The 25,126-nt window shown below is 35.5% G+C and overlaps 3 protein-coding genes across 6 annotated transcripts; 1 reads left to right on the top strand and 2 right to left on the bottom strand.

Annotated features, from left to right (window-relative positions):
• Window positions 1-219: 219 nt before the first annotated feature.
• Window positions 220-10,857, top strand: MET18 (ARM repeat superfamily protein). Of its 3 annotated transcripts, XM_086240015.1 has the most exons (20): window positions 220-375; window positions 711-773; window positions 858-912; window positions 1,233-1,330; window positions 1,422-1,580; window positions 1,701-1,760; window positions 2,362-2,550; window positions 3,913-3,966; window positions 4,555-4,641; window positions 4,764-5,481; window positions 6,722-7,101; window positions 7,401-7,474; window positions 8,179-8,287; window positions 8,488-9,380; window positions 9,519-9,594; window positions 9,676-9,787; window positions 9,934-10,010; window positions 10,286-10,366; window positions 10,442-10,521; window positions 10,623-10,857. In XM_086240015.1, exons 1-20 carry the CDS (start codon window positions 304-306, stop codon window positions 10,648-10,650), a joined length of 3,465 nt encoding a protein of 1,154 aa, XP_086096141.1. In that variant the 5' UTR covers window positions 220-303; the 3' UTR covers window positions 10,651-10,857. The 3 variants fall into 3 exon arrangements, with proteins under 3 accessions (XP_086096141.1, XP_086096143.1, XP_086096144.1); XM_086240017.1 differs by lacking the exon at window positions 10,623-10,857 and having other exon boundaries at window positions 10,442-10,534; XM_086240018.1 differs by lacking the exons at window positions 220-375; window positions 711-773; window positions 858-912; ... (2 more) ...; window positions 1,701-1,760; window positions 2,362-2,550 and adding an exon at window positions 2,688-2,755 and having other exon boundaries at window positions 10,623-10,855.
• Window positions 10,858-11,379: 522 nt separating this feature from the next.
• ELF7 (hydroxyproline-rich glycoprotein family protein) lies at window positions 11,380-18,175 on the bottom strand. Its single transcript, XM_086241869.1, has 12 exons — window positions 16,721-18,175; window positions 16,210-16,278; window positions 14,961-15,068; window positions 14,687-14,867; window positions 14,523-14,599; window positions 14,317-14,436; window positions 13,746-13,851; window positions 12,709-12,795; window positions 12,530-12,598; window positions 12,362-12,433; window positions 12,087-12,230; window positions 11,380-11,986 (listed from the first exon to the last, which is right to left on the bottom strand). The coding sequence occupies exons 1-12, from the start codon at window positions 17,662-17,664 to the stop codon at window positions 11,849-11,851; spliced, it is 2,115 nt and encodes a 704-aa protein (XP_086097995.1). The 5' UTR covers window positions 17,665-18,175; the 3' UTR covers window positions 11,380-11,848.
• Window positions 18,176-19,540: 1,365 nt separating this feature from the next.
• Window positions 19,541-21,407, bottom strand: AHP4 (HPT phosphotransmitter 4). Of its 2 annotated transcripts, XM_086241710.1 has the most exons (6): window positions 21,226-21,407; window positions 20,896-21,026; window positions 20,737-20,805; window positions 20,486-20,557; window positions 20,195-20,267; window positions 19,541-19,827 (listed from the first exon to the last, which is right to left on the bottom strand). In XM_086241710.1, exons 1-6 carry the CDS (start codon window positions 21,283-21,285, stop codon window positions 19,780-19,782), a joined length of 453 nt encoding a protein of 150 aa, XP_086097836.1. In that variant the 5' UTR covers window positions 21,286-21,407; the 3' UTR covers window positions 19,541-19,779. The 2 variants fall into 2 exon arrangements, with proteins under 2 accessions (XP_086097836.1, XP_086097837.1); XM_086241711.1 differs by lacking the exon at window positions 20,486-20,557.
• Between the last annotated feature and the right edge of the window lie 3,719 nt (window positions 21,408-25,126).

Below are 25,126 nucleotides of genomic sequence, written 5' to 3'. Positions count from 1 at the left end.
ACCACTAGAATTATAAGTCCTATATATCACATACATACCAAAAAAAAAAAATACGCCACGACTAAAATGATATTACTTTAATAACTAACATATAAATGAAAAATTGTTCACCAAGACTCCAAGAGAACAAATTGAAAAATTAGGGGGTTTTCACTTAAACTTTTGGCTTTGTTAAAAAAAAAAAGAAAAAAGAAAAAAGAAAAAAACTTTGGGGTTTTAGGTCTCTCCGACTGGGTGACTCGTTTGTTTCAACACCTTTCTTCAACACTTCCTAAAACCCTGAAACCTCTTTATTCGCTAACAATGGTGGAACCGAGCGAATTGACTCAGCACATTGAGTCTTACGTCGACACGTCTCGCTCTCCTACCCAGCAGGTTCACGCTTCCTCCAGTTTCTAGAATTTCTTAGTGAAAATTCTCTACTAGTTTCAGTTCCTTAATGCTATGTTTGGCTGCTCGGAAATATAAAGTAAAAAAAAAAAAGTGTTAAACAATAAGAATTCTAACTAAATTATGAATCTTTTTTTATTTTTTCTTGTTATTTTGGAGTTTTGAATTCACTTTTGGCCTGCTTGGTGGTAGGTACTTTGATAAAAAACATATATTAATTCCAAGTACTGTAGCACTATGTAACCTATATATATGAGTTTATTTCATGTTTCTGCTTCGGGTTAGGATGGTTTGAAGCTGAAAATGTGTGTGCTTTACAGGCTGCAAGCTTGAATTCAATCATTTCTCTCGTGAAGAGTGACTTATTAACTATTGAAGTGCTGGTACAGTTAAATCTTTTCATTTTCCATTATGTTCCGGTTTAATTCAATTGGTTTGTTGTCTCTAATTTCTGTGTTTCGGAATAGGTGAGAGAGATGAGGATGTATTTGACCACTACGGATAATGTGATCCGTGCTCGGGGTAACTTTTATGTCTTTTTAAATTTTTAGAACTTTTGGAAAACCCAAAAATAAATTACTAATGATGTAATTAACTACCATGGACACTTATTCTTAGACTAAAAAGTCTTACTATGAGAAAGAGTAAACGTCTTGGGCTTCTACAATAAATCTGTAACCATGCATAAGTTCTCCTCTATAACATTGTACACATACTAAAGTTACATAATCTGTTCTTTCTCTAATAAATTTTTCAAAGAGTGTTACTCTAGATTGTAGATTGTTTCTGATTACCTAACGACAAGATCTGAAAGTTTCTTGGAACATGGTATTCTTCTTCAGGCATTCTTCTTCTAGCAGAAGTTCTAACAGGTCTTGTATCAAAGCCACTGGATAATGCAACTATTCATAGCTTGATAGGATTCTTCACAGACAGACTGGTGCGTTGACTTTTTTCCTCTGCAACATCTTTTTTGCAATGTCATATTTTGTTTTCTCAAAAGTAAACTAGTGATTTTATTCATATATCAGGCAGATTGGAAAGCTTTACGTGGTGCACTTGTTGGTTGCTTGGCACTGCTCAGGAGGAAAGTTAATGCTGGAACGGTCTCTGCTAGTGATGCAAAAGTGGTTGCTCAGTCTTACATACAGACCCTACAGGTGCAATCTTTAGGGCAGCATGACAGAAAGGTAGGACTATGGATGATCTTAATGTCTAAGACATTAAAAAGTTACTGCTTGCTGTTAAATGTATAGCCAATGACTTGTGAAAACAAACTGTTTGACTGCCATGTCCAAATTCTATTGCAGCTTTGCTTTGAGCTTTTGGAATGTCTTTTAGAACGTCATCCCAATGAGGTTGCTTCAATGGTATTATTTCTGTTTTGCTTCCTTCAACTTGTTTGTGTTCTGTCTGCATAAATTTGGTCTGCTTACTATATCGGTTTTTATAATCTTTTCAGTGGTATATGATGAAAATTATGGGAAAAAGGAAAGATGCCTGATACTATCACCTTAACCCTGGTTGATTACAATACATAGCCAATTAGCTGTTTCCTTTCTCATTGCAACTTTATGAATGACCTGAAATTTTTTTGGAAGAAGAACTTGGACTAAAATAAATGCTATGAATTCAATGGACATCTATTCAATTAATGAGAATGTCTGGGTTGCTTTATACAGGCCAAATTAGAACCTGAAACTCATTGTCATGGTCATGTTACAAGTGTCTGTTTGGGATTCAATTTAATATCATTGCTCTCCTTAACACAGTCTATCATTTTTGAACTATTTGATAGTTTTCAGTCATCTCATGACTCAATTCTCTCTCTCTCTCTCTCTCTCTCTCTGCACAGGCATGCATGTGTGTGCACCTTATACATGGAGGTTTCAACTGATTTCTGTCTACTTTACCTAGTAATTTTGCAGTGATTCCGGTAACATGCTGATCAGTTTGTTCTCCATTGTCCAGGGTGAAGTCCTCTTTTATGGGATTTGTGAAGCTATTGATGGAGAAAAGGATCCTCATTGCTTAATGTTAACATTTCATATTGTTGAGGCTCTGGTTCAAATATTTCCAGAGCCATCTGGGCCACTTGCAAGCTTTTGTGGAGAGCTATTTGAATTATTGGGATGTTACTTTCCCATTCATTTTACTCACGTAAGCTTATCTTTACCTTTTGGTTGAATTTTTGACTAATTTTTTTATTTACTTTTAAAAGTGTATCTGTGTAAACTATTTTATAGCATTATGAATAAAAATTCTAAAATTAGTTTCTTAAATTGCATTATGTATAGATGTGACGGAACTTTTTGATATCTTGGTCTTCTCTGAAGCCACCTCTTGGAAATGACTAATGATGCATGTAAGCCTTTTTTACCAGTGGAATGTTTCCTGTTCAATTAGGATGTCTCCACCCAGACAATTGAGTTGTCAAATTGTTAATGAGATTATGTATGTGCCAGTGATTTATTGTTAAATTTCATTAAAGTTGTTTTTATTTTATGAATATGTTACTGTAGTTGCCTGATTGGTGATCTATGGTACTTATAACCCTTACAACTCTGTTGTGACTAGCCTGACAGCCCGTAAGACTATTGTTCCATCTGTTATATGATACACTGTTCATCTTAAGTATACCAACCTATAAACCTATTTCTAGATGTGAACAATGACATTACATGTAACGGGCCTAACAGCTCTCAACTGCTGCAGTTGCCAAAATTAATGACTCAAATTACTATTTATTCAGGTGGTACCTTGATATCCTTTACTTTATGTCTTTTATCAAAAGATTCAAAACAATTTGCACTGCCAGTTTCTTGCAATGGTGCATCACCATTATCCATGTCATTTCTGCTCGAGGCTAAAGAATTTTGATCTCTTAGTAGTTATTCTAGAAGAGATTCATGGTGTCATTCTGCAATAGTAGAATAATCAATTGTTGCTTTCTCTTCTGCCACCTGCAACACAATGTTATATTGATAGAATCTATTCAATTCATCTACTTCTCCGTGCCCTATTAAATTCTCAAAACTAAAATGAAAAAGATAATCTTTTACATATATATAATCTTTTATATATTCTGATTTACCTAATTTTTTGCAAGGATGATCCTTGTATATAGACTTAAAAAATAGACGCTTCGATTATCGAATTACAATACGGAGTGGGTCCCACAAGCCATACCTCATAATGTTTAAGATGAGGTATACCTCAACGGAAGGGGCCTCTATATATATATATATATTTTAAGGGTTTAGGGTTTAGGGTTTAGGGTTTATGGTTCGAATTTTTATGGTTTCTCGTTTGTTCCAGTCTCATTGAAATTGGTATGCCGTTGAAGATAATCACAGTTGTGGCTTTCTGTTTTGTTGGTTTATATATATATATATCATATAGAATATAGATTACTTGTCTCCTTGTTTGCCTACATATGCCACATGTTCAGTTCTTTACAATCTCATACTCTCTGATTTCATTGATATGTGATATGTGGTTTTTATTCTATACATTGTCCAGCTGAAAGATGAAGACACTGATGTGAGAAGGGATGACCTCTCGAAGGCACTAATGGTATGCTTTCACTGAAACCGCTGCTGCCCTTTCAATGACTTTCGTTCTTAATCTTTTGCCTGAATTTTTCTATGCTATGATTCTCTGGCATTCTGAACTTTGTTATGTTCATTATATGGTGGGGTACAGCTTCTTTGTTGATTTCTTTACTCTAGGCACATGTGAGAATGCTCTTTTTGGGAATTTCATGTTGCAGTTTAGTTCCCTATATTAGAAGTTACGGGTTCACATCTGCCTTTCCTTAATATTTCTTCATCTCAGTTTGTGTAGTTGTCTCAATTTTTCTTCATCTCTGCAGGAAGTGTACACCCAAGGCTTTAGAATTTTATATGAAATAACCAATAGCTTTGAAACCTATTCAAATGTTTGGTTAAACATTAAGGGATCTGGAGTGAAGGAAAACTGTACTTGTTGTGTGCATGAGAAAGATTATATTTTTATTGCAGTAGTTTATTGTGTGCTTTTTTGATGAGGCAATTGAGTAAGATGGCATCATGTGATATTAGAAGTTATTTATTACTTATGTATATAACTACCTATGTGATCTTCACATGCAATATATTTAAACTAAATTTTGTCTTTCTGCAGTCAGCATTCTCGTCCACACCTTTATTTGAGCCATTTGCCATTCCATTGCTTCTTGAGAAGCTTTCTTCTTCTCTGCCATTAGCAAAGGTTTGGTGCAATTCAAATGCATAACTATCTTTTGTGTTGCAAATGCAACAATTTTCACTGTAATTTTGTGGAATTGCCTTTTTCTAAAACTATCGTTTGACTGCTTGGTCTCTATGCCCTAGGTTGATTCCCTGAAGTATCTTAACTACTGCACGTCTAGATATGGAGCTGACAGAATGGCAAAACATGCTGAAGCTATTTGGATTTCATTAAAACATGCAATAAGTAGTTCATTGGAAGAGCCCACTAAATCCTTTACTTCAGAACCATTATATGGCCTTGGTTTTCAAGAGAATGAAATTGCAACAGAAGCTCTAATGCTTCTACAAAAGGTTTCCATGCAAAATGATGCTTTTTTAAGTTTGATTGTTCGGGATGAAGATATAAACATAGTTTTCAACTCCATAGCTAGTCATGAGATTTATAATAATATTCCCCTGCAAGGCAAGCAGCGTTTACATGCAGTTGGTCGCATCCTTTATATAATCACCAAGACTTCCATGGCTTGCTGTAATAGTGTGTTTGAAAGTTTCTTCCCTTGCCTAATGAACACTCTGGAGATTTCTGTGGGACATCCATCTGGGGATTGCACTCTTAATGAGAATTCCTTTTCCTCTAAAGGACTTAATTTTGGAGCCCTTTATCTCTGTGTGGAATTCATCGCGGCATGCAGAGATTTAAATATGAGATTCAACGAACTTGCCGAGAAGCCTGATACTGCACATGAGACATGTTGCTACATGCTTCAGAGCTTTGCGGCTTCACTAGTCAATGCCTTTTGCTCTACCTTGGCAAAAAATGCTAATGACGTTGTTCATGATGCAGATATTTATTTCAAAGGTGAATGCTTTAGGTTTCCAGTGCAGTACAAAGCTTTTCTATTTGAACATGCCATTACATCTAATTGCATCTGGTTAACGTGTTCATAACCCAAGATGCTTACCCTGTGATGAGTTAATCCTAAAAATTTGAGTTATGCGAACCTGGCCACACTTCAGGTAGGAAGTTGGTGTCAGATATGACATTTATCAAATTCCCAAATCTTATGACTTAGGGGAGCTCAGTTACTTTTTTAAAATTCTACATCTCACTTTTTTGTACCAACTTGGCTAGATCTGTAGGCTGCAGGTGAGAAGTTTGGTGTACTTGTGACATTTGTCAAATCCTCAAATCTTATGGTGTTGATAGTACTGTGTTAGAATGACGAGTTTTTGCTGAATACCTTCTGTGTGTGCTTGTTTGAAATATTAAAATGCCTTATAGTTTGTAATCTGTGTCTCTTTGTCAGAATTGCCTATTTAATTCTTGAGGAATGCTATCCACCTTCTTTTTTCTTATTCTCATTCCGCAGTGTAAATTCATGATCGGAACTGTTCATTTTTTAGATTTAACTATGAAGATCATCTCTGCAAAAAGTCAATCAAATCGGAAATCATTTGGTTATGTATCAAATAAACAGACGATTTTGGTAATAATATGATTCACCGTCTGTATATTTGATAACGATTACATGACCAAAGAATTTCCGATTTAGTTGATTTTTTGTAGAGATGATCTTCATATAATTATCTAAAAAATGAACGGTTCCGATCAGGAAAATACAATGTGGAATGAGAGTAATAAAGGAGAAGGTGGATAGCATTCCCCTTAATGCTTAATTCAAGCTTTCTGTTCTTTTCAGGAACTTCAGTTCCGTGCTGTCTTTTTTTTTTTTTTTTTTTTTGCCTTTCCATGCTGTGTCTAACAATGTTACTAAGACATATTAGGATGTTCTTCAGCATACGGTACAATTATTTACACTGCTTCCTGCAAAACCTGCACTTCATCTTATGTTAACAAATAATATAATGCATCATAATTTAGATCATAATCCATCATCATGTTGTGTTTTGGGTAATTTATTTCTATTCTCTCTTTTCCTTGCATTGAGAGAAATTTAAAGGAAAAAACTTCTTTTATATTGATTTGATCTTCCAATTGAGTGACCGATGCATGTTTTATATAATTAAATTATAAATATGAGATTTGAGTGCCAGTTCCAACCATATGATTCTGTTTTTCCTTTTAAATTGATATGCAGTGAAGGGTTTACAGATTCTGACTACATTCCCTGGAGATTTCATACCAATGTCAAAAGTAATGTTTGAGAATGTTCTGACGACACTCATGTCAATCATCTTAGTGGATTTCGACAAGACATTGTTATGGAAGCTAGCATTGAAGGCTTTAGTGCACATTGGCTCATTTGTTAATACGTATCATGAGTCGGAGAAGGCACTAAGCTACATAGGTGTTGTTGTTGAAAAGACTGTTTCATTGGTGTCTCTTGATGATTTTAGTGTGCCTTTTCCGCTAAAACTGGAAGCAATCTCTGAGATTGGTGCTAGTGGGGTAAATCATATGCTGAAAATTGTACAAGGGCTGGAAGAGGCAATAGTAGCCAACTTATCTGATATATATGTATGTATGGGCCTTTAAATTCTCTGTTTGTCATACTGAAACTATTCCTTTATAAAGTTCATGGAATGCACTCAGTCAAGAAGTTGATGATGTTACATGTTTGTGTCATCTGCAGTTAATCTACTATATTTGTGGCTCCAATTTAAGAATTTAGGACAATTCATGTTTTTTCTTTTAATTTTTTATTACACTCTAGTTGTTCCAATTGTTTTGGGTGAGCAATCCTCTCTTTTAGGTTATATGCTCGAAGCATTCTCTCTTTATCTAATGGCTCTTGTCTTTGCATTTTGTTTGCTCAGGTCCATGGAAATTTGAAGTCAGCAGTAAAAGCAATTCAACTTTTGGAATGCTACTCTAATAAGATTTTTTCGTGGTATATTTTTCTAGCTGAATGTATCAATTTGTAAACTTTGATTATTCTGATTGCTGAATATTTTCTATTTAATTTTTCAACCATTATACCCTTAATCTAGGAGTTCAACAACAACTTACAAATTGATGCAACCTGTTTAGATTTCCTAGAGAACTCTAGATATTTGAAGAGTCATTCCTATATTTCATTCTAGATATATGAAGACTGATTCACACCTTTTCATTGTGTGGTTATTAGGAAAACAAAGGATCTTTCATGAACATTGTTGGGCGCATTAAATATATTGAACCACCTAGTTGAATACATATGATTCCGATATATTGAACTATCATATTCTTATGTTAGTTATTTGTGGTGTTACACCTATGCATATACACTTTTATTTGTCTTTGTAAAGTGCAATAGTCATGGTCAGGAAATCTATATAACTAAGTTTGACCCTCTTTCTGCTCTTTAGAGTAAACATTACCACCACAACAAAAATGCGCGTGACTTCTCTGTCTTATATCTGTGTTTCTCTTCTATTAGTACGCAAAGTAATACATAACTTAAGGGTCATATATGGGAGAGCACTGTGTTGCATTCATGAGATTTTGTTGCTGGATTGTTTGTGCTCCCAGTGTAATGTGTTTTCTTTTCTTTGTCATTCCTTTTTTGCGCCATTCCTGTTGTTGATATGAAGTTTTATGTTTAAATGGGCTCAGGATCAATGAAACCGGAGGTTTTGAGGAAGTTCTGTTGCGTTTTGTCATTAATATTTGGAATTGTGCTGAAAGTTGCAAAGAGTTTAGCGTTCAAGTCCAGGAAGAAGTGGTACAGCATTTTTCTTTAACTTTTTTTTGTATTTTGTATAGGAAGATTTTAGCATTATGATGTTTAGTCATTATGTTAGAAACATCTTTCAGTTCCTTTCCACATTGCTAACCTGGATTCAGTGATTGCTGAAAAGATAGATTATAATACTACACCAAGAAGTCCAATAATATTTAATAATATTTATATATTTACTTCAGGGACTTCTTGATGCAACAATGATGGCAATGAAGCTTGCTGTTGGGAGTTGTTCAGAGGAAAGCCAGAACATTATAATCCAAAAGGCTTACAGCGTTCTTTCATCAGGCATATCTATTCCATCTAAGGAATCCACGGATGCCTCCTCTTCAATCCAGCTTGAAGAGTTGCACCTTTCTGAACAGATAGACAAATTTTCGTACAGAGATGAATGGATTCTTTCCCTATTTGCATCAGTAATCATAGCAGTGTGTCCAAAAACACATATTCCAAATGTAAAAGGAATTTTGCATTTATTTATGACAGCCCTTCTTAAAGGTTGTGTTCCAGCAGCTCAGGCATTGGGTTCTGTGATCAACAAATTGGGTTCAAAATCCAATGAAACAGCAATTTCAAATGAATGTACGTTGGAAGAGGCAATGGATATGATTTTCAGGACAAAATTATGGAATTTGAATGAAAATGGAGTTTCAAGCAGATGTGGAACAAGTCAAGGCAGTAAAGTGGGCCTTACTGATTTATGCCTTGGTTTTTTGAGCAATAAACTGCTTCAAGTCCATGCCATTGTGGGACTAGCATGGATAGGGAAAGGTTTGCTTCTATTTGGTCATGAAAAAGTAAAAGATGTAACTAAAATTCTGTTGGAGTGCTTACTGTCAGATGGCAAAATAGGCACCATGGACTTGAAGCAAGGTTTGTTAGAAAACAGTTGCGAGCAGCATTCTGTGATGAGAAGTGCAGCAGATGCATTTGACATTCTTATGAGTGATTCTGAAGTTTGTTTGAACCGTAAATTTCATGCCATAACACGGCCACTCTACAAGCAGCGTTTTTTCTCTACAGTGATGCCTATTCTGCAGTCTTTGATAATGAAATCTGATTCATCATTGTCTAGGTACATACACTTTAGTCTATACTACTTATTGCACATGGCTTGAAGAAACTTCTTGTTGACTTTTTAAAGCTAGAACTTGAAGTCCTGATTAGAAGATTCTTATATTTATTACATGCCCAAACTACTGCCTTATTTCAGATCTATGCTGTTTCGGGCATCTGCACACCTTATATCTAATGCTCCGTTAATTGTTATCTTGAGTGAGGCCAAGAAGGTAATTTTTTTAAAAACAAATCTAATTAAATTTCTGCTGCCATTTTAATGTCGTGGATACATTACCTTGTCAATTTTGCAGCTCATGCTAGTAATGCTGAATGGATTGTCCATGCTAAGTGAGGATATTCTGGATAAAGATAAGCTATACAGTCTTTTGCTAGTCCTATCTGGAATATTGACTGATGAAAAAGGTAAGGCCAACTGTATCTCACTATACCCGTCTGTTTTCTATATGTTTCTTCGTGGATTATCTAACCTCCTGATATGTGACTGCTTACCATTAGCCTATGTTTACATAACTCTTCACCTAATTCTAATGTTCTGCTTGTCCATGCAGGACGAGAAGTTGTCATGGAGAATGCACATATTTTAATTAATTGCCTCACCGGGCTTATTGCCTACCCTCATATGATGGTACCAGATCTTTCTTTATATACGAACTTCATTTGTTGCTGACTTGTGCTATAAAAGTGCTGCCACACCTTTTCTGTTTCTTTCAGGCATCTAATTTTTGACTGTCATAAGTGTCAACTTCAGTTTTCCACCCCTCTTCTCCTTAAATTTTGTTATCTGGCTCATTGCTAGCCTTTCTCTACTGTGAAGAAAGCCAGAATAGAACAAATAATTAGTCTAGAGTTGAAGTAATTTTTTTATTTTTCGGTTGATGTATCTTTCTTTAACATGTTAAGCTTGTTCGAGAGACTGCAATTCAATGTCTTCTTGCAACATCTGAGCTGCCCCATGCAATAACCTTTCCCATGAGAACACAGGTTAGTTGGTTTTTTATCATAAGATGTTTTTGCATGTGTGTGCATGCTTGTTTCTTATACATCCACCTGATTCAGGTACTGCAAGCATTATCCAAGGCTCTTGATGATCCAAAGAGGGCTGTTCGTCAGGAAGCTGTTAGATGTCGGCAAGCATGGTTAGTCATTTAAATCAATATTGTCGTAGCTTTAAATAGATTTTTACTCCTTCTGTAATTTTATCCGTTTACTAACATTGGATTTCACTTGCTATGAACAGGGTATCAAACTATCAATTGCAGAAATAGTTCTTTCACTTATAAAGCATTGGTGGACCATCAGATTGTCGCCACGTGTCATGATCCAATCCTATGATTCTGTTGCATTACTGTTAATTACGTGGAATTAGTTAAGGCTTTGTTAGATTAGTTAGTGGTTAAGCTGGGGTTAAGCCGAGCTAATCACTCTGTATAAATATCTCTTTGTACTCATTTTCTCATTAATCAATGAAATTACTCTGAAAGTTATCATGAAGGACAGTACAGAGTTATTAAACAGAGGCGAAACATAAAATGGAATCAATGGATCATGGCCCCCGCAAACTTTTGAAAAAATAAAATAAAATCAGTACGTTTAAATAGAATTGGACCTCTTCAAGCCTCCATTTTTAGTTTAAAGCCCTAGGAACCTAAATACTAATGTAATATATAATCAACTCATGAATAATTAAAACATCAATTAAAACAAATATTTTGAATGACTATTTTTCCCCAAGTTGTTAAATAACTTAAATGATGAGATTTGATGTAGAAACATTAAATGCTATATATTTTTGCAAAGTTAATTTCCGTTTCATTCTTTAATTTAATTTCCTTGCCCAAATCTCGATGTTCCATCCTAGAAATAGGGCAGATTGCTTGTGCCCACAATCTCTGCACAAGATTGCAAGTTAATTTCCCTACAATCTCTTCCCTTCTTTAATTTGTTTGCTCTAGCTACCTATTTCATCTCATATGTGTTTCAATTCTCATTGCAACCCATTCCACAAAGCTTTCCGTGAGTCAGCATATCCCACATTAATCTGTGTAGTTCGTACAATGCCGGTCTTTGGTGTAACTTGTGTTTCACCTCATCAATATGCATGTGAAGAATATAGAAGAATATAGAAAAATAAAAGAGAACAACATGTTTTTACAATGACAAATATGCTCAACACATATGGGCATATAAACGTAAACTGAATTTTTTTTTTTTTTTTTTTCAAAAGTTTACAGGGGCCATAGCCCCCTCTATTGTATGTTCTGCCCCTGGCTGTGGCTAAAGACACATGTAGATATTTTGATGTTCAAACAGGCATCCCGACAGCAAGCTGCCAAATTAGTACACACTCGCCACCCGCCTTGCTTCGCAGCAACATCTGATCACAATTGGGAAATCATCCCAAATTAGTTGCCACCACTCTTCAAGCCTCCATGACGGTCAGCCACATTTACATCAACAGAGAAGTCAATCAGATAAATCATCTTCAGCACCACTATATTCATCAATATCTTGGTGTCGCGAAATCTTCTGTGGTCTTTCAAGGGCATCTTCCCCATCAAACCTTCTTGTTTTCAAATTTGATGGAGCTCCCCTCGAATAATCCTGAATGCAGCAGCAAGTCAATATATTTATATGCAATTATTCAAATCATCCTACCTACACTAAAGGATTTAAACTTCAAAAAATAGCTCTATCATCATACCCCTGCATCCTTTAGTTCAATTACAGCAACAGTTGATCTCTGCCTGACGGTCACTCTTGCAGGTGTGGGAAAATGTTCAACCTCATCACTGGATTTTCCCTCTTTGGACCTCTTTTTTCTCAAAACAAGCTTTGTGGGAAGGGGCTGCGTTGTGAATGGAATGAATGGAAAGCGTATCCCAATGATTAAATTAGCCAATCATTGATGAGCTCTTCCAAAAAAGAAAAGAGCAAAAATTACATGCACAAAAAAAAAATCCCAATTCAAGTGTATACCACATAGCGTGCTTCTTCTTCATCAAATGAAACAAGGTATGTTGTGGGATCATGCACATCATCACCTCTTACCTGTTGATGCATCAAAAGAACTATTATTAAATAAGCAATAAAAAACTGGCTTAATCAATGATACTCGCGAACCCAAGAATATGTGGCCATACATACATCATAATGATACTCGCGAACCCAAGAATATGAAACATCTTCAGATTCATCATACAGATCCTTTGATAGCTGCCACCATTGAAATAAATAAATAATATATGAGAATGAGAACAGCTAATGAGCTGTTAATGTAATGTGCTTTAGGATCTAGATTAAGAACTCAAAACAAGCATATCTACCTCATTTGGAGAAGGGACCATGTAAGCCAAAAATTTCTCCGGATTAGCTGGATCTGAGCCTGTTACCTTATAACTTTTCATAATGGCCTGTAATCGAATAAGATCATAATGCATCAGTAGCCACTTGTATGATTATGACAAAAATAAAAATTCCTGACAATAATCAAAGTACGTGTATACAGATGCAGACTAAATCTGATGTAAATGACAATCTAAAATAACTAAAATCATTGCATATTATAACTGCCGTGTTCAAGGCAATATGCATTTTTTGTACATAATATTTACCACAGCACAAAATTTTTCTACCAAAGCCAAGATCTCTGGTTAAAAGAAAAAGATATTTTTGGTTGCACAGAGTAGAAATAAAGGGGCAGCATTATTGGCAATTCAATCTTGCCAATTCACATGGAAGGTGGATTCAGCTAACTAGAAGTGAAGAGCAATAGAGCCACTCAACCAAAATCAATCTATGGATACAATCAATTTGAAAGTAGCATGACCAGCACAAATTAACATAAAAAACATAGATAAGAAAGGTTCAAATTCATGTAAATCAAGGGACATTATGTTGTGGCCGAAAGGATTTACCTCCTACAAAGGCAATCCTTAAAATTATTTTCCCAACCTAAATGAATACTTTATTAGTATATTGCAACCATCTAACACACACTAACCGGTAGTAAAGAAATACAATTTCAAATATAAGAAGGAAAGCAAACACTGATACGGTCAAAGTGGGGCATAGATGGATAAAAGGTTGTATGAGTTTTTCTTGTTTGTTTGCCAAGCCTTTCATTTTATCAATTCATGCAATTTTTATGGTCCTCTATTAGTTTTTAGGATCAAATTCTCACTCTCTGATTTTGGGGATTTTTTTTTTTTTGTTAATGTGATGCAGATTGCAGAGTCCTATAAATTCAAAATAGAAAGGAGAAGGGGTTTTTTTATATTTTTTGGGGTCTAAAAAAGGATAAGGGGTTGAGCATCTAAATTTATGACCAAAACTGGATGCATGCATGATAACCCAAACTCACCCTTGATTCATAAGCATCATGATCAGACTGGTCCAATTTGTTGTAGATTTCTGAATCAGCAGTGGGAGCACCATCAAATGACGTAAGGACAAATTGGTCATCATACCTGTTACAAAAGCCTTATCAACATCCCCAAGTTGATGAGAATATTCTGGAATGCAATATGATTGCTATATATGTAAATGATTTAGATTTGCAATTAATCAGTCACTAGCCCGATTCTTCATTATCACAATTGGTCTTCATTGAAAAAAAAAAAAAATTATAATCTGTATGCATGGATGCTCACACATGAATATACATGTTTCCAAATGTCTGGACTCTGAAATAACAAGCTGTTTCTAAACAACTTAAGCTTGCAATTGTTGGGTAGCCCAGTTGGAAGGGCCGTGGAATTGCCCACTTTGTACCCAAGTTCGATCCCCACTCCCCCCAAATTAAAATAAAAAAATAAAAAAAAACAACTTAAGCTTGACAAACCATAAGTCTTTACCACTTTATAATAAATTTACTTATCAAGATAAGCATATAAAGGGCTTTAGTAAACAGAGAAATGTCAAATATTCCATACCGATCAAAATCAGGCAGCAGAGGTAGAACCTCAACAGGGTATAAATTTTTATTCATTGCATGAACAGGGCGTGACTTGCTAGCCTCAAATGATGCCTCAATTTCCTTGATTTGTCTTTCCCTGAAAGATTATTCAAGACAATTAGTTAAAATGAATAATAGATATGATTTTCATGTTAAACAGGGGTAGGTAGGAAAAGAGCACACCTATCATTAAGGTTCTCCAAAATGTTGCGGCCTCCCTTCATTTCCCGCAGTTCTTTTGCTTGTTTTTCAGTTAAAGACTGCAGATATCAATGCACTAGTTACAACATAGCTTACCATATATTTCAAGAAATAATACTATCTAAAATGGAGCATTAATTAACTACCTGTTTTGCCGACTCCATGCTGAGAGGAGATATATATTGTGTTTTAACCAGCCATGCAACTCCTTTATCGGTAGGTCGCTCTTTCCTTCTGATGCCATCCTTTTTAACAGGGGTCACTGCTACATCATCACGCAATAATTCCTCATCTTCCAAAGCGAGGGGTGGTCTAACACTAGGAGGACTGATTAAACCAGTAAAAAGAGATGTTCAGAGTTGTCATCCAATAAGAAACTTCTGATGTCTTTAAAAGGTTAGGGCTGGAGAGTAATAATACTTGTATACACTGAGGTCAAGCAGGTCAAGAGGTATCCCAAGATCTGGCTCAACAAAAAGCTTGGGCTTGTATGTTTTCTCCAATGACGTTATTGTGTATTTTGTATATCTGGAGGAGTGAGGGAAGAAAGATTGCAAAAGTTAACCATACAATAATAATTGAATTTATCAGGAAATTTGATAATAAGATAACAAAGAATAATAATTATACTCCTAAAACATATGTCATAAAGACATTATCTCAACAATCAGATAAATTGGTTTCCATAGTGCAAGCTTCGACAAAAACCAAACTTATATGCCAAGTCCCAGTCTCCCAATGAGACTTGAACCATAGTATGAGTGTTAAAACATGAAAATTTCACCATAGGATACTCTTTTCCCCCGAAGACTTTAAAAAGTAAGCCCTGAAACGTGAAAATTAACAACCACCAAACGCACCAACATTTTCTGAATGCTATCTTCTAAATGATCCAAGAATGACATGTGAACCTGCTTTGCTTGTTCATATTTTCTTGATTGTCCATCTAGAACTTCTTGTTGCATTCAGTTTAACTTTAAAGTACAATATCAAGTTTCCCCTTGTACCCAGTCTTCCATAAATACTAATAGGATTGATGCTATCGCACTAGATTAACACAGCTCATTTCTAGTCTTCCATACACCCTGTAAAATGGATGCTACCTGGCTCATAAGAAAATCATTCTTCACATGTCTTTTCCATTCTCACTTCATTCCCCTAAAGCTTCTACGCCTTTTACCACGATTTTTCTAAATAATTCTCTCTCTTCGATAAAATAGTAGCACAAATTAACAACTAAGGGCATCTTCCATACCAGAGCAGTAGAAATTCATTTTCTTGTCTAAATAAACCATGTTCGTCCGTCTGCTTTCTTCTTTCCAACTCTTACATATTCTAAATTGTTTTCTCAAGTGTTTTCCCATAATACACTATATTCTTGTTTGAGTGGGTTGAGTCTTTTTATTAGAATAGAGTGTGGTCAAGTATTGGTTTACAAACTAATAGAATTCCATTTCTTGAGCACATTCATTGTGAAAGTTCTAATTGCTCATATTAATTCCTACAATTGAGAATGATTGCAATCATATAATGCCACTTACCCATTCTTACATCCTCAACAAGGTTAAAAGAGTGCATGCACAAATAATTTAACAAACATGCATGTACACACAGAAAAGCCTAAATGAATAAATGTTGAAAAGGCTGAAAAACAAAAGAGGTGACTTACTGATCTTTTTCTTTCTTCAGAGACATAAGCTTTGGCTGTGCACTTGGATCTGGAAGTTCATTCCGGAATCTTCAAAGAGCACACAATTTAAATTGGAGTCATTACAAGAGTAAACAATGCATACTTGCCACACACAGAGATGCACAATCGTTATTTCTAATTAAAAGTACACTGTTCAGCCGTTTATATATATAGATTCCTATGAACTGGCATTGCAAAATAGGATAAACAAAAAAAGGCACAAGAAAAATTTTATATTGCTCAAAAAGATTTATCACTCTTAAATCATTTACTAAACATGAGGAACTCTTATAAGACCTTATCTAGTTGTATTTAGTTATCCTACAAAAATTTTGCAACCTTCAATTGATTTAAGTTTTGACCTACAAAAGCAGCCAAGGTGGCTGTCCAATTCAATTGAAACAGGAACAAAAAATTGATATATCAAGAAAATTTCAAGTCAGAGCACTGTGTTCTTCGAACAAAGGTAAGTCACTGTCAACATACTCACTTCAACTTGCATAAAAATGTTGTTGGCTTCTTTAGCCTATTTTCAGCCCTCTCACCACTCAAGAATGGAGTAGCCCTCCTTTCGCCCATTCGTGACCCTGCAATTGACCCATGCCCCTTCCCAGAAGACAACATCTGGGTCTTTTGCAAAACTGAATTTTGGGAATCCTTCAGCTGCTGCCTATGCTTCTCTTCTTGCCTTTGCTTCTCAAACTCTCTCTTCTTCCTCAACCTCCTCTCTTCCTCTGTCTCCACTCTCCCCGGCGGCCCATTTGCTTTCTTCACTGGCACCGAAGGGATAGGGGGCTTGTGCAGTTTTTGAGGAACCCCATGATTCAAAGACCCATGTTCACGCCTCCCAGACACAGATACCTCCTTGGAAGCCCCTTTGTCATGGGAACCCCTATCTACACCACTATCCCTACTCTGTGGAGGGGGCCCTGAAGGTGGTGGTGGCGGTGAACTTGGGGGTGGAGGAGGTGGCGGGATAGAAGAACTTGGGGGTGGAGATAAAGGCGGTGGCGGCGGAGGTGGTGGCTGCTGCAATGGCTGCATTGGCTGGTGATTAAACTGTGAATACTGAGAAGCCTGGTAGTACATGGGGGCTTGTGGAGGCTGTAAAGCCATCTTATTTGGCCCCACTGGAGGAGCTTGAGGGGGAGGAGGAGGCGGGTATGAATTCTCGGGTGGCGGAGGCGGTGGCGGGTAAGTGTATTGTGGTGGTGGATGAGGGTGTTGAGTTCTTGGACGGCCATAATTACTATGCTGATAATTGTAATTTTGAGGGTACGAAGAAGGTGCTGCGGGCACAGCCCCGTCCCCAGCACCAGCACCACCCCAATTCTGATTATACTGATTGCCTCGCTGTTGCGGTGGTGCTATAGGGTTTGGATTCTGGGGCGGCCCAAATGACGATTGAGGCGGGAACGGCCTGTACGAAGCCATAGCTAAGCTAATTCTCCAACACCCAACAATCTACCACAAACCTCAGACACCCAATTCCACAAATTCTAAGTCCCTCTGATCAAAACCCTAAAGCAGCAATCTTTTTATTTTTTCTCAATCTCTAAAATAGCTAAAAACCGAACTACAGCTCCCAATTGTGAGCTATATATATGTACTTATATATTGAATAGCTGAGGAATCTGAATTCACAACAAATAACAGACCCTAGGAGAGAGAAAATTGGACTGAGGGAGCTTGAAATCGCTGAACCAGACGTCTTGTAAACCCTGGGAGGGAGAGACTAGAGAGCCAGCTTTAGCTCAAACCCTAAATACTCAGCTCGCGAGAATCCGAAAACCCAAGCGAAAAAGATAATGCAATTATATATATACGCACAGAGAGAGAGAGAGAGAGAGAGAGAGAGAGAGAGAAGGTAGAGTGAGTGACCGGAGAGAGAGATCGGATTCGGAGGGAAAGAGACGATCTTCCTCTTCGTATTATATTACACGATACGACTAGTGTACACAGTAACACAGTGTTCTGTGAGCTCTCGGATTTTTATTTATTTTTTTGTTTGGGCTCATAAGATTTTATTTTATTTTATTTTAGGTTGTAAGTTGTAACTTATCGGCAAAACAAAAGCAAACCTACAAATACCCATGAATATTGCCACTTCATCATTCATCAATATAATTTTATTCCTAAAAGTGTGCCCCAAAAATTAAATTAGTTTTATTCTTAATTATTACAATTATGTATTCCAAGCATGTGTTATGTATGTATTTTTCTTTTTGCAAACAAAGGCAAACCTACAAATATCCATGAACATCTAAATTAAGATTGATTGAAGAAAATTTTGTTTACGTAATCTAATAATAGGGTGGATAATTATGTTTTTAAATTAAAATAATGTCCGCTGATAATATATTATGTCTCACGTATACTGAAGACGAGACACATAGTGCCTCAAAGTCCGTCAACAGTACATTGTCCATCTTACTCTCCCACAATGCAACGTCTTGTTATTAAAATGTTCTCAAATTTGGATCGAGGCACATAATTTTTTGAGTTAATCAACAATATGTTATGTTGTGTATCAGGCATGCCAACAATACAAAATCTTGTTTACTATAGTAACATAATTAGGTTTAAAAAGTATGTACATGCATTAACTTGTGTGATAAATTATTTTACGCCAACATAATCCATATATGGTAGAAATGAGTTAACAAGTATTTATGATCGACTAGAGATCTTATCTCCAAGATATATTGGCCAAATACCATTTACTGATTTTTTTGTGCTGATTTGTGCTTAATCTCTAAGATATATTGGTGGAACAAAATATTTCTTATAAATTAATAAAAACTCATAATTTAAATAAAAAAGCTAGGAGGTTGGGCGATTGCCATTTTGCCCGAGAGCGGCTAGTCAGTAGCCACGGCCTCCACTGCAGACTGGCCTCAATCGTGGAGGCTAGCCCCTTTTTTTAATTTTAAATAAATAAAAATTAGTTTTAAGGCTAATTTTGGGATATTTAAAATTAGGATTAGGCGTATTGAGTAAATGTTATATTTCGAGTAATTGTAAAATGTAGGGATTGGTATTATGAGAAATTAAGTGCACTAATCAAATTTATGGGTGCATATAAAATTGTTTTTTAAAATCAGATCAATGGAAACGTATATTATAGCCCAAACTCCAAAGTAATTGCTTTGGGCCTAAGAGCCGAGGGTGAATTGATCCGACTCCATGCTGTAGCCCATTCTCATTGTAGTAGCCCATTTCATGTACTAGCTCTCTCTCTCTCTCTCTCTCTCTCAACCCCCTTAGACATTGCAAAACGAGTTAGTTATATGAAGAGGAAAACTTAGCAATGCATTTTCATTGATGAACCAAAACATTCAACACATAGCTAGTCTAGCTAGCTTACTTACATGGAAATTGGAATAATCAAAAAGCACCTAGCTAGCTAATTAAGCGACCCACTTGACCTTCCCTTAATTATAAACTCCTAATTAGGTAGGTTGGTATACATATGTAGTACAAAATCCACCGACCACACATTAATTTTTCCACATTGCAGCTTCGATCTGGCTCTCGATCGATTTCTCATTACTTGGGCCTACATGCAGTCTCAATGGGCCCAGCTTGCCTTGCCATCTAAATCAAGAAAAAGGAAAATTAAATGCGCAGTTCTATACTTCTATATATGAGTGGGAGTCTCCTACCACCTCACATTGTTGAGTGGCACAATCACTCACTTAAAACTTGTCATTTGTTTAGTTTTAATTACAATTAACTATGATACAAGGTTGTTTAGAAATAAAAAAGAGTAATTAAAACTAGTCATGTACGTAGTAAATTTTAAGTGGGTGATTGTGCCGCATGAAAGGCTTAGTCCCGAGTCTCCGGACCAAAGTTTTTCTCATATAAATTGATGCATACACTCCCATGATATAATATATATAAGCCCAAAATTGTCCCCATTTGATCAAATGCATGGTAACGTAGGAAATTTGGGAGTCACCTGAAAGTAAGCCTCAAGCTTCTTTTTCAGTGTTGCATGTTCCTTCTTCAACTGTTGGAAAGTCCTCATGCATCTGATCATTGCATTCATGCAAAATTAGGCACCAAAATATAGTGATCGACATGCATTTGTTATTTTTTAATTTGTCGGCTGGTTTGGGGAATAAGATTTTCTATATATACTTTTTGTTATAATATAAGTAGATGATTCCAACTAATTCGTTAATAATAGAATATATGATGACGATGATGATGAGAATTTAATTTAGTGTGATATAGATGGATTGTATACCCTTCTGCATTTTGTGCGTTACAATATTCCCTGAACTGTTGGCACTCAGCTTTCACCTTTTTGGCTCCGATGCTGCATATATATATATATATGCACCCAAATTAAAATTTAGAAAGGTTAATTAAGGGATTAAATCTATAGCTTGTTATCTTAAAGGCCAACACAGAATATACTTGCACATTCCTTTTATAATAAATAATGAATATTCTAATTAAATTTTTACAGCATGCAGCAGGAAGATTTTTAGTCACCTTGAGCTACTTCCCTTGAACTGGTGCATGTAACTGTCCAACTTATTGAAATCATGAGGGGTTTTCTGTCTGCATCAATATTAATTATCACTGATATTTATAAACCATCATTATAATTAATGAAATTTTTTTAAAAAATAAGTGAAAAATTTGACTTACAGTGCGTGCTCTATGGTTTGGATTGATTTAGATGAATCGCGGTAGAACAATGTAGCAATTTCCTCCACAAAATTTGGGTTAGCATCATCTTGCAGCTCCTCCAACTGAACAAATTGTTCGTCCAGAAATCCCTGCAGGGAGATATATACCACCCCAACACTAATTAAAATCTTAAACTTTAAAGATAATTTCTTTTTTGTTTTTAAGGTGGTGATTCGAACTTGAAAACTTTTTAACATTGCATGTGGAGAGTCGTACCACTAGATTAATAGACAGTTAATCGGTAAACTCGAGGCTAGTTATTTGAAATAAAGGAAGAAAATGAGTAACCTGATCAAAGAGGGACTGCCTCATGAGGCGAACCTGCCGACGCAACTGGTTCTTCTCCATGATCGATCGAGAAGGAATGTGTATAGGTGCAGAAAATAATAAGCAAATTAAGGGATAATAAAGAAGGGACGTAGAGAGAGAGAGAGAGAGAGGGGCAGTGAAATAATAGACTTGGGATTGAATATGATTTGTGATGATAGAAAATGGAGAGCAGCAAGGAGGGTTTATATAATCGTAGGGGGATGATGAGGGTGGTGCTGGTAGGTATATATGTGTATGTGGACAAGTTTCCATGAAAAGGATGAGCATGCATGCATCAAGTGATGGGGGGTTTTGTGGGGTATATAGTACGTATTGGCAAATCTGATTCTGTAATTAGTTTAATTAAACACATGTCATCATCCGTACATATAATTGTTTATGAATTATCTTAAATCTCTCGACCCAACCATGCACCTGCTTCTCCATATATAGATTCTAAATACCCGGCCCCTTATTTAGATATATATAATTTCTTAGTGAAAATGGGTTATAGTAGCGTTTAATGCACTCAAATCTCTATTATTCTTTTGTCCACACTTAAATAGTCTAACATGCATATTTCGGTACTAAATTATCAACCGATTAATCATTAATTAATCAAGTATATTAATTTTGTTTATATGTATAAGCCAAATTGCATGTCAATCAAATCATGCATGATCATTTGGGCATATACCTGCCGCCCTTTCACATATTGGGCATCGTATGCATGCATGAGACAAATAATTTATCTTCAAAGAGCCCAAAAGCTAGCATGAAATCTTCACTAAAGCCAAAACAAGTGTACTAAGCTAACAAATGCACACGGTGCATGTGATAATTAAGTCCATGCTCGTAACATTGGGTCTGATATTTATATTTAGGAAAAATTATAGCAAAAGAACTATTACTATATTTCATTTTTTAGTTAAGGATCTCGTTTTCACTTTGATTTAATCAAAAATATTTTCGTCAACTCTGTTATAATTTTTTTAAAAAATTGACCAATTTTAAGGGTAAAAATGTAAATTCCTCTAAAAAAAATTAAAAAAAAAACTAATTAAACAAATATAACCAAAATATTTATATAAAAAAACTAATTAATTTTAAAATGAAAAATAATTAAACAAAAAAACTAAACTAAAATGGGGGGGTGCGACAGGGATGGGGGAGGGGTGGCGTGGGGAGGGGCTGGGCATAGAGAAAGAGAGGAGAGACAAAGAGAGATGAGAGAGAAAGTGAGGCAGAGAGAGAAATGAGAGGGGGAGGGTCGGGGCTAGGTGGTAGGGGGAGGGGAGGGAAGGGACTGGGTGGGGGAAGAGGGAGGCCCCTTTTATTTTTTAAAATTTTTAAAATTCAATTTGTTTTATTACTTTTTTAAGAGAAAAGACTTTTTTGTCCTTAAAAATTGGTCGCTTGATCCTTACCTAATTCATTTTTAACGGAAATTGTAACAAAGTTGACAAAATATCATTGATTGAAACACTTTATTAATTATAGTCTTTGATTGAATCAAAGTGAAAAACAAGATCTTTAACTGAAAAATGGGTGGAGTATAGTAATAGTCATTTTGCTATAATTTTTCTTTATATTTATTAAGAGAAGATCACTATTTATCCATAAATGATTATATTCGTATAATATAATACACATTCTTTACTTTCAAACAATTTTAACCTCTTCACTGTCTCTCTATAACGTAACCATCATCCTATAACACACGCATAGCCTATGTGGTCCATCTACAATTATATATTGCACCACATGTAAATCTCATATGAGCCTTTTTATTTCTATTTTGAAATTTTGAATAATGAATATAAGCGGTTTTGTGTCTGTATGGTAGAAGGTCTCTTGTTTCAGACTTAAATGTGTTTTCTTGTTATACTAATTGTTCTTCACTGATTTTTTATAGTTAGACTTTCGTAATTTATTGGACAAAGAATAGCATCAGTACGTACTTGTATAACTTAGGATCATATATAGGTCCAATTTAATTATAATGACCTAGCTACGTACGTTGTGCCTTTCAATTCATTTCAATTCTACCATGATGGAAGAATACATTGAAGGAGGTCACTGCCGACTGTGATGGTTAAAGTGACTTCACAGCAGGACATGAGGGAGATTCTTCAGGTAAAAGTAAAAGAGGGACTGTTTTACACAAGTCAACCCCTATGCACTAGATTTTAGGGTTTACAAAACATATAATTAGAAAAATATTTTTCGATAGAGCAGTCGTGTTGTATGGTACGAATACAATTCAAATCAAACTCTTATCGTGTGAGTGTGAGTGTGAGTGTGAGTGTGAGTGTAAGTGTATTAATACACCCACAGGGCCACAATCGGGCGGCCGGCCGGAATGGAGCAATAGAGCAAGTTTATTAATTCAGGGGCACCAACCCTAAATTTTTCTTTATTTCTTTTAAAATATATATTACAAACAAGGTGTTAAATTTCCCGAAAATTTCGATTTTTGGGGTGTCGAAATCGAAACCTATATTTGTTAAATTTTCGGGATAATTTCGCCGAAATCCTTGAAATTTTGGTGAAATTTTCGGCGGTGAGATCTGGTTTTGGGTTTTAGAAGGCTGGGTTTTTGGAAAAAAATGGAGCAGTGGTAGGGGCGGCAGGGGGGAGATCGAGGGAGAAAGAGGAGGTGGCGGTAGGGGGAGATCGAGGGAGAAAGATCGAGGCGACGACAGGGGGAGATGAGGGAGAAAGAGGTGAAGGTGAGGGTGATGGTGGGTTGGTATCTGGTGATGGATTGGAGATGTAGAGAGAGAGAGAGAGAGAGAGAGAGAGAGAGAGAAAGGATGAAGAAGAAAAAACAGTGGAGCGCGGGAGCCTCGAGGGAAAAGAAAGGAAAGGAAAGGAAAGAAAAGAAAAGGAAGGAAAGAAAAAGAAGAAAAAAAAAAGAAAAGAAAAAAAAAATAAAAAAAAATTAAAAGGTTTAGAGTTGATTGAGGTTTGGGGCTTATGGGCAATTGTAAAGAAAAAAAATAGTTTGGGGTTTTATTTGGCCGTTTTGGAGTTTTGTTTAGTTGTTTTTAAATCCTAAACTAGTAAACTCTAATATATTTCTATATAAAAAATAATTTAAAATATCATAAAGGGCCTAAACCCTAATATCATATACCATATCCTAAACAATATAGGATATAGATTATAAAATATATAAGGTTTAGTGTACAGATTATAAAGTATAAATAATATAATAATTTCATTTATTCATTATATTAATTTTATTTAACAGTATTTGTCTCCAGCGTGCATTATATTCATCTTATATCACATGAAGCCTACTATATAATTTGGTTTCTTCAATATTTTTTATCAATTTAGTAGATAATATGTTAAATAAACATATGGTAAAGTTTCATTTAAAATTTTCGTATTTTGATAGTAATTTATGTCATTTCTGTCTAATTTTTGTCGAAATTTAAAAATCTTCAAAATTTTTATCAAAATTTTCATCAAAATTTCTTCGAAACCCGAAATTTTATTTCTTGATTACGAAGACTCCTTACTTTCTATTTTATTGTGATGTACTTTATATATATCATACTCCCCCTTCAAAAACTTTCTATAATAGAATTGTCCTTGTTACAGTGGTAAATAGGATTTGGTGGGTAGAGAATATTGGTGGGAGAATCATCAAGTGAACCAAATTAGGAACATGTCAGTTGAAAGAAAATCCCAATAATGATTGACACAGCAACTTCACCTTGCAGTGGTCCTTGTCATGTCAGTCTCTAAATCTCACTCTCACTCTGCCTGCAATTTCAGCAAGATGTTAAATGGAGAAAGAAGTGTTTAAGAAGAGATTCTCCCTTTATTCCTCTGCCACACACCCAAGTGAGAAGTGAAAGAAAGAGAG

Source organism: Dryas octopetala, chromosome 4 (assembly GCF_963921425.1).
Source record: "Dryas octopetala chromosome 4, drDryOcto1.1, whole genome shotgun sequence".
NCBI classification, from domain to species: Eukaryota; Viridiplantae; Streptophyta; class Magnoliopsida; order Rosales; family Rosaceae; genus Dryas; species Dryas octopetala.
Note: the sequence above shows the minus strand (reverse complement) of the source record. Positions and strands in the feature narration are given on the sequence as shown.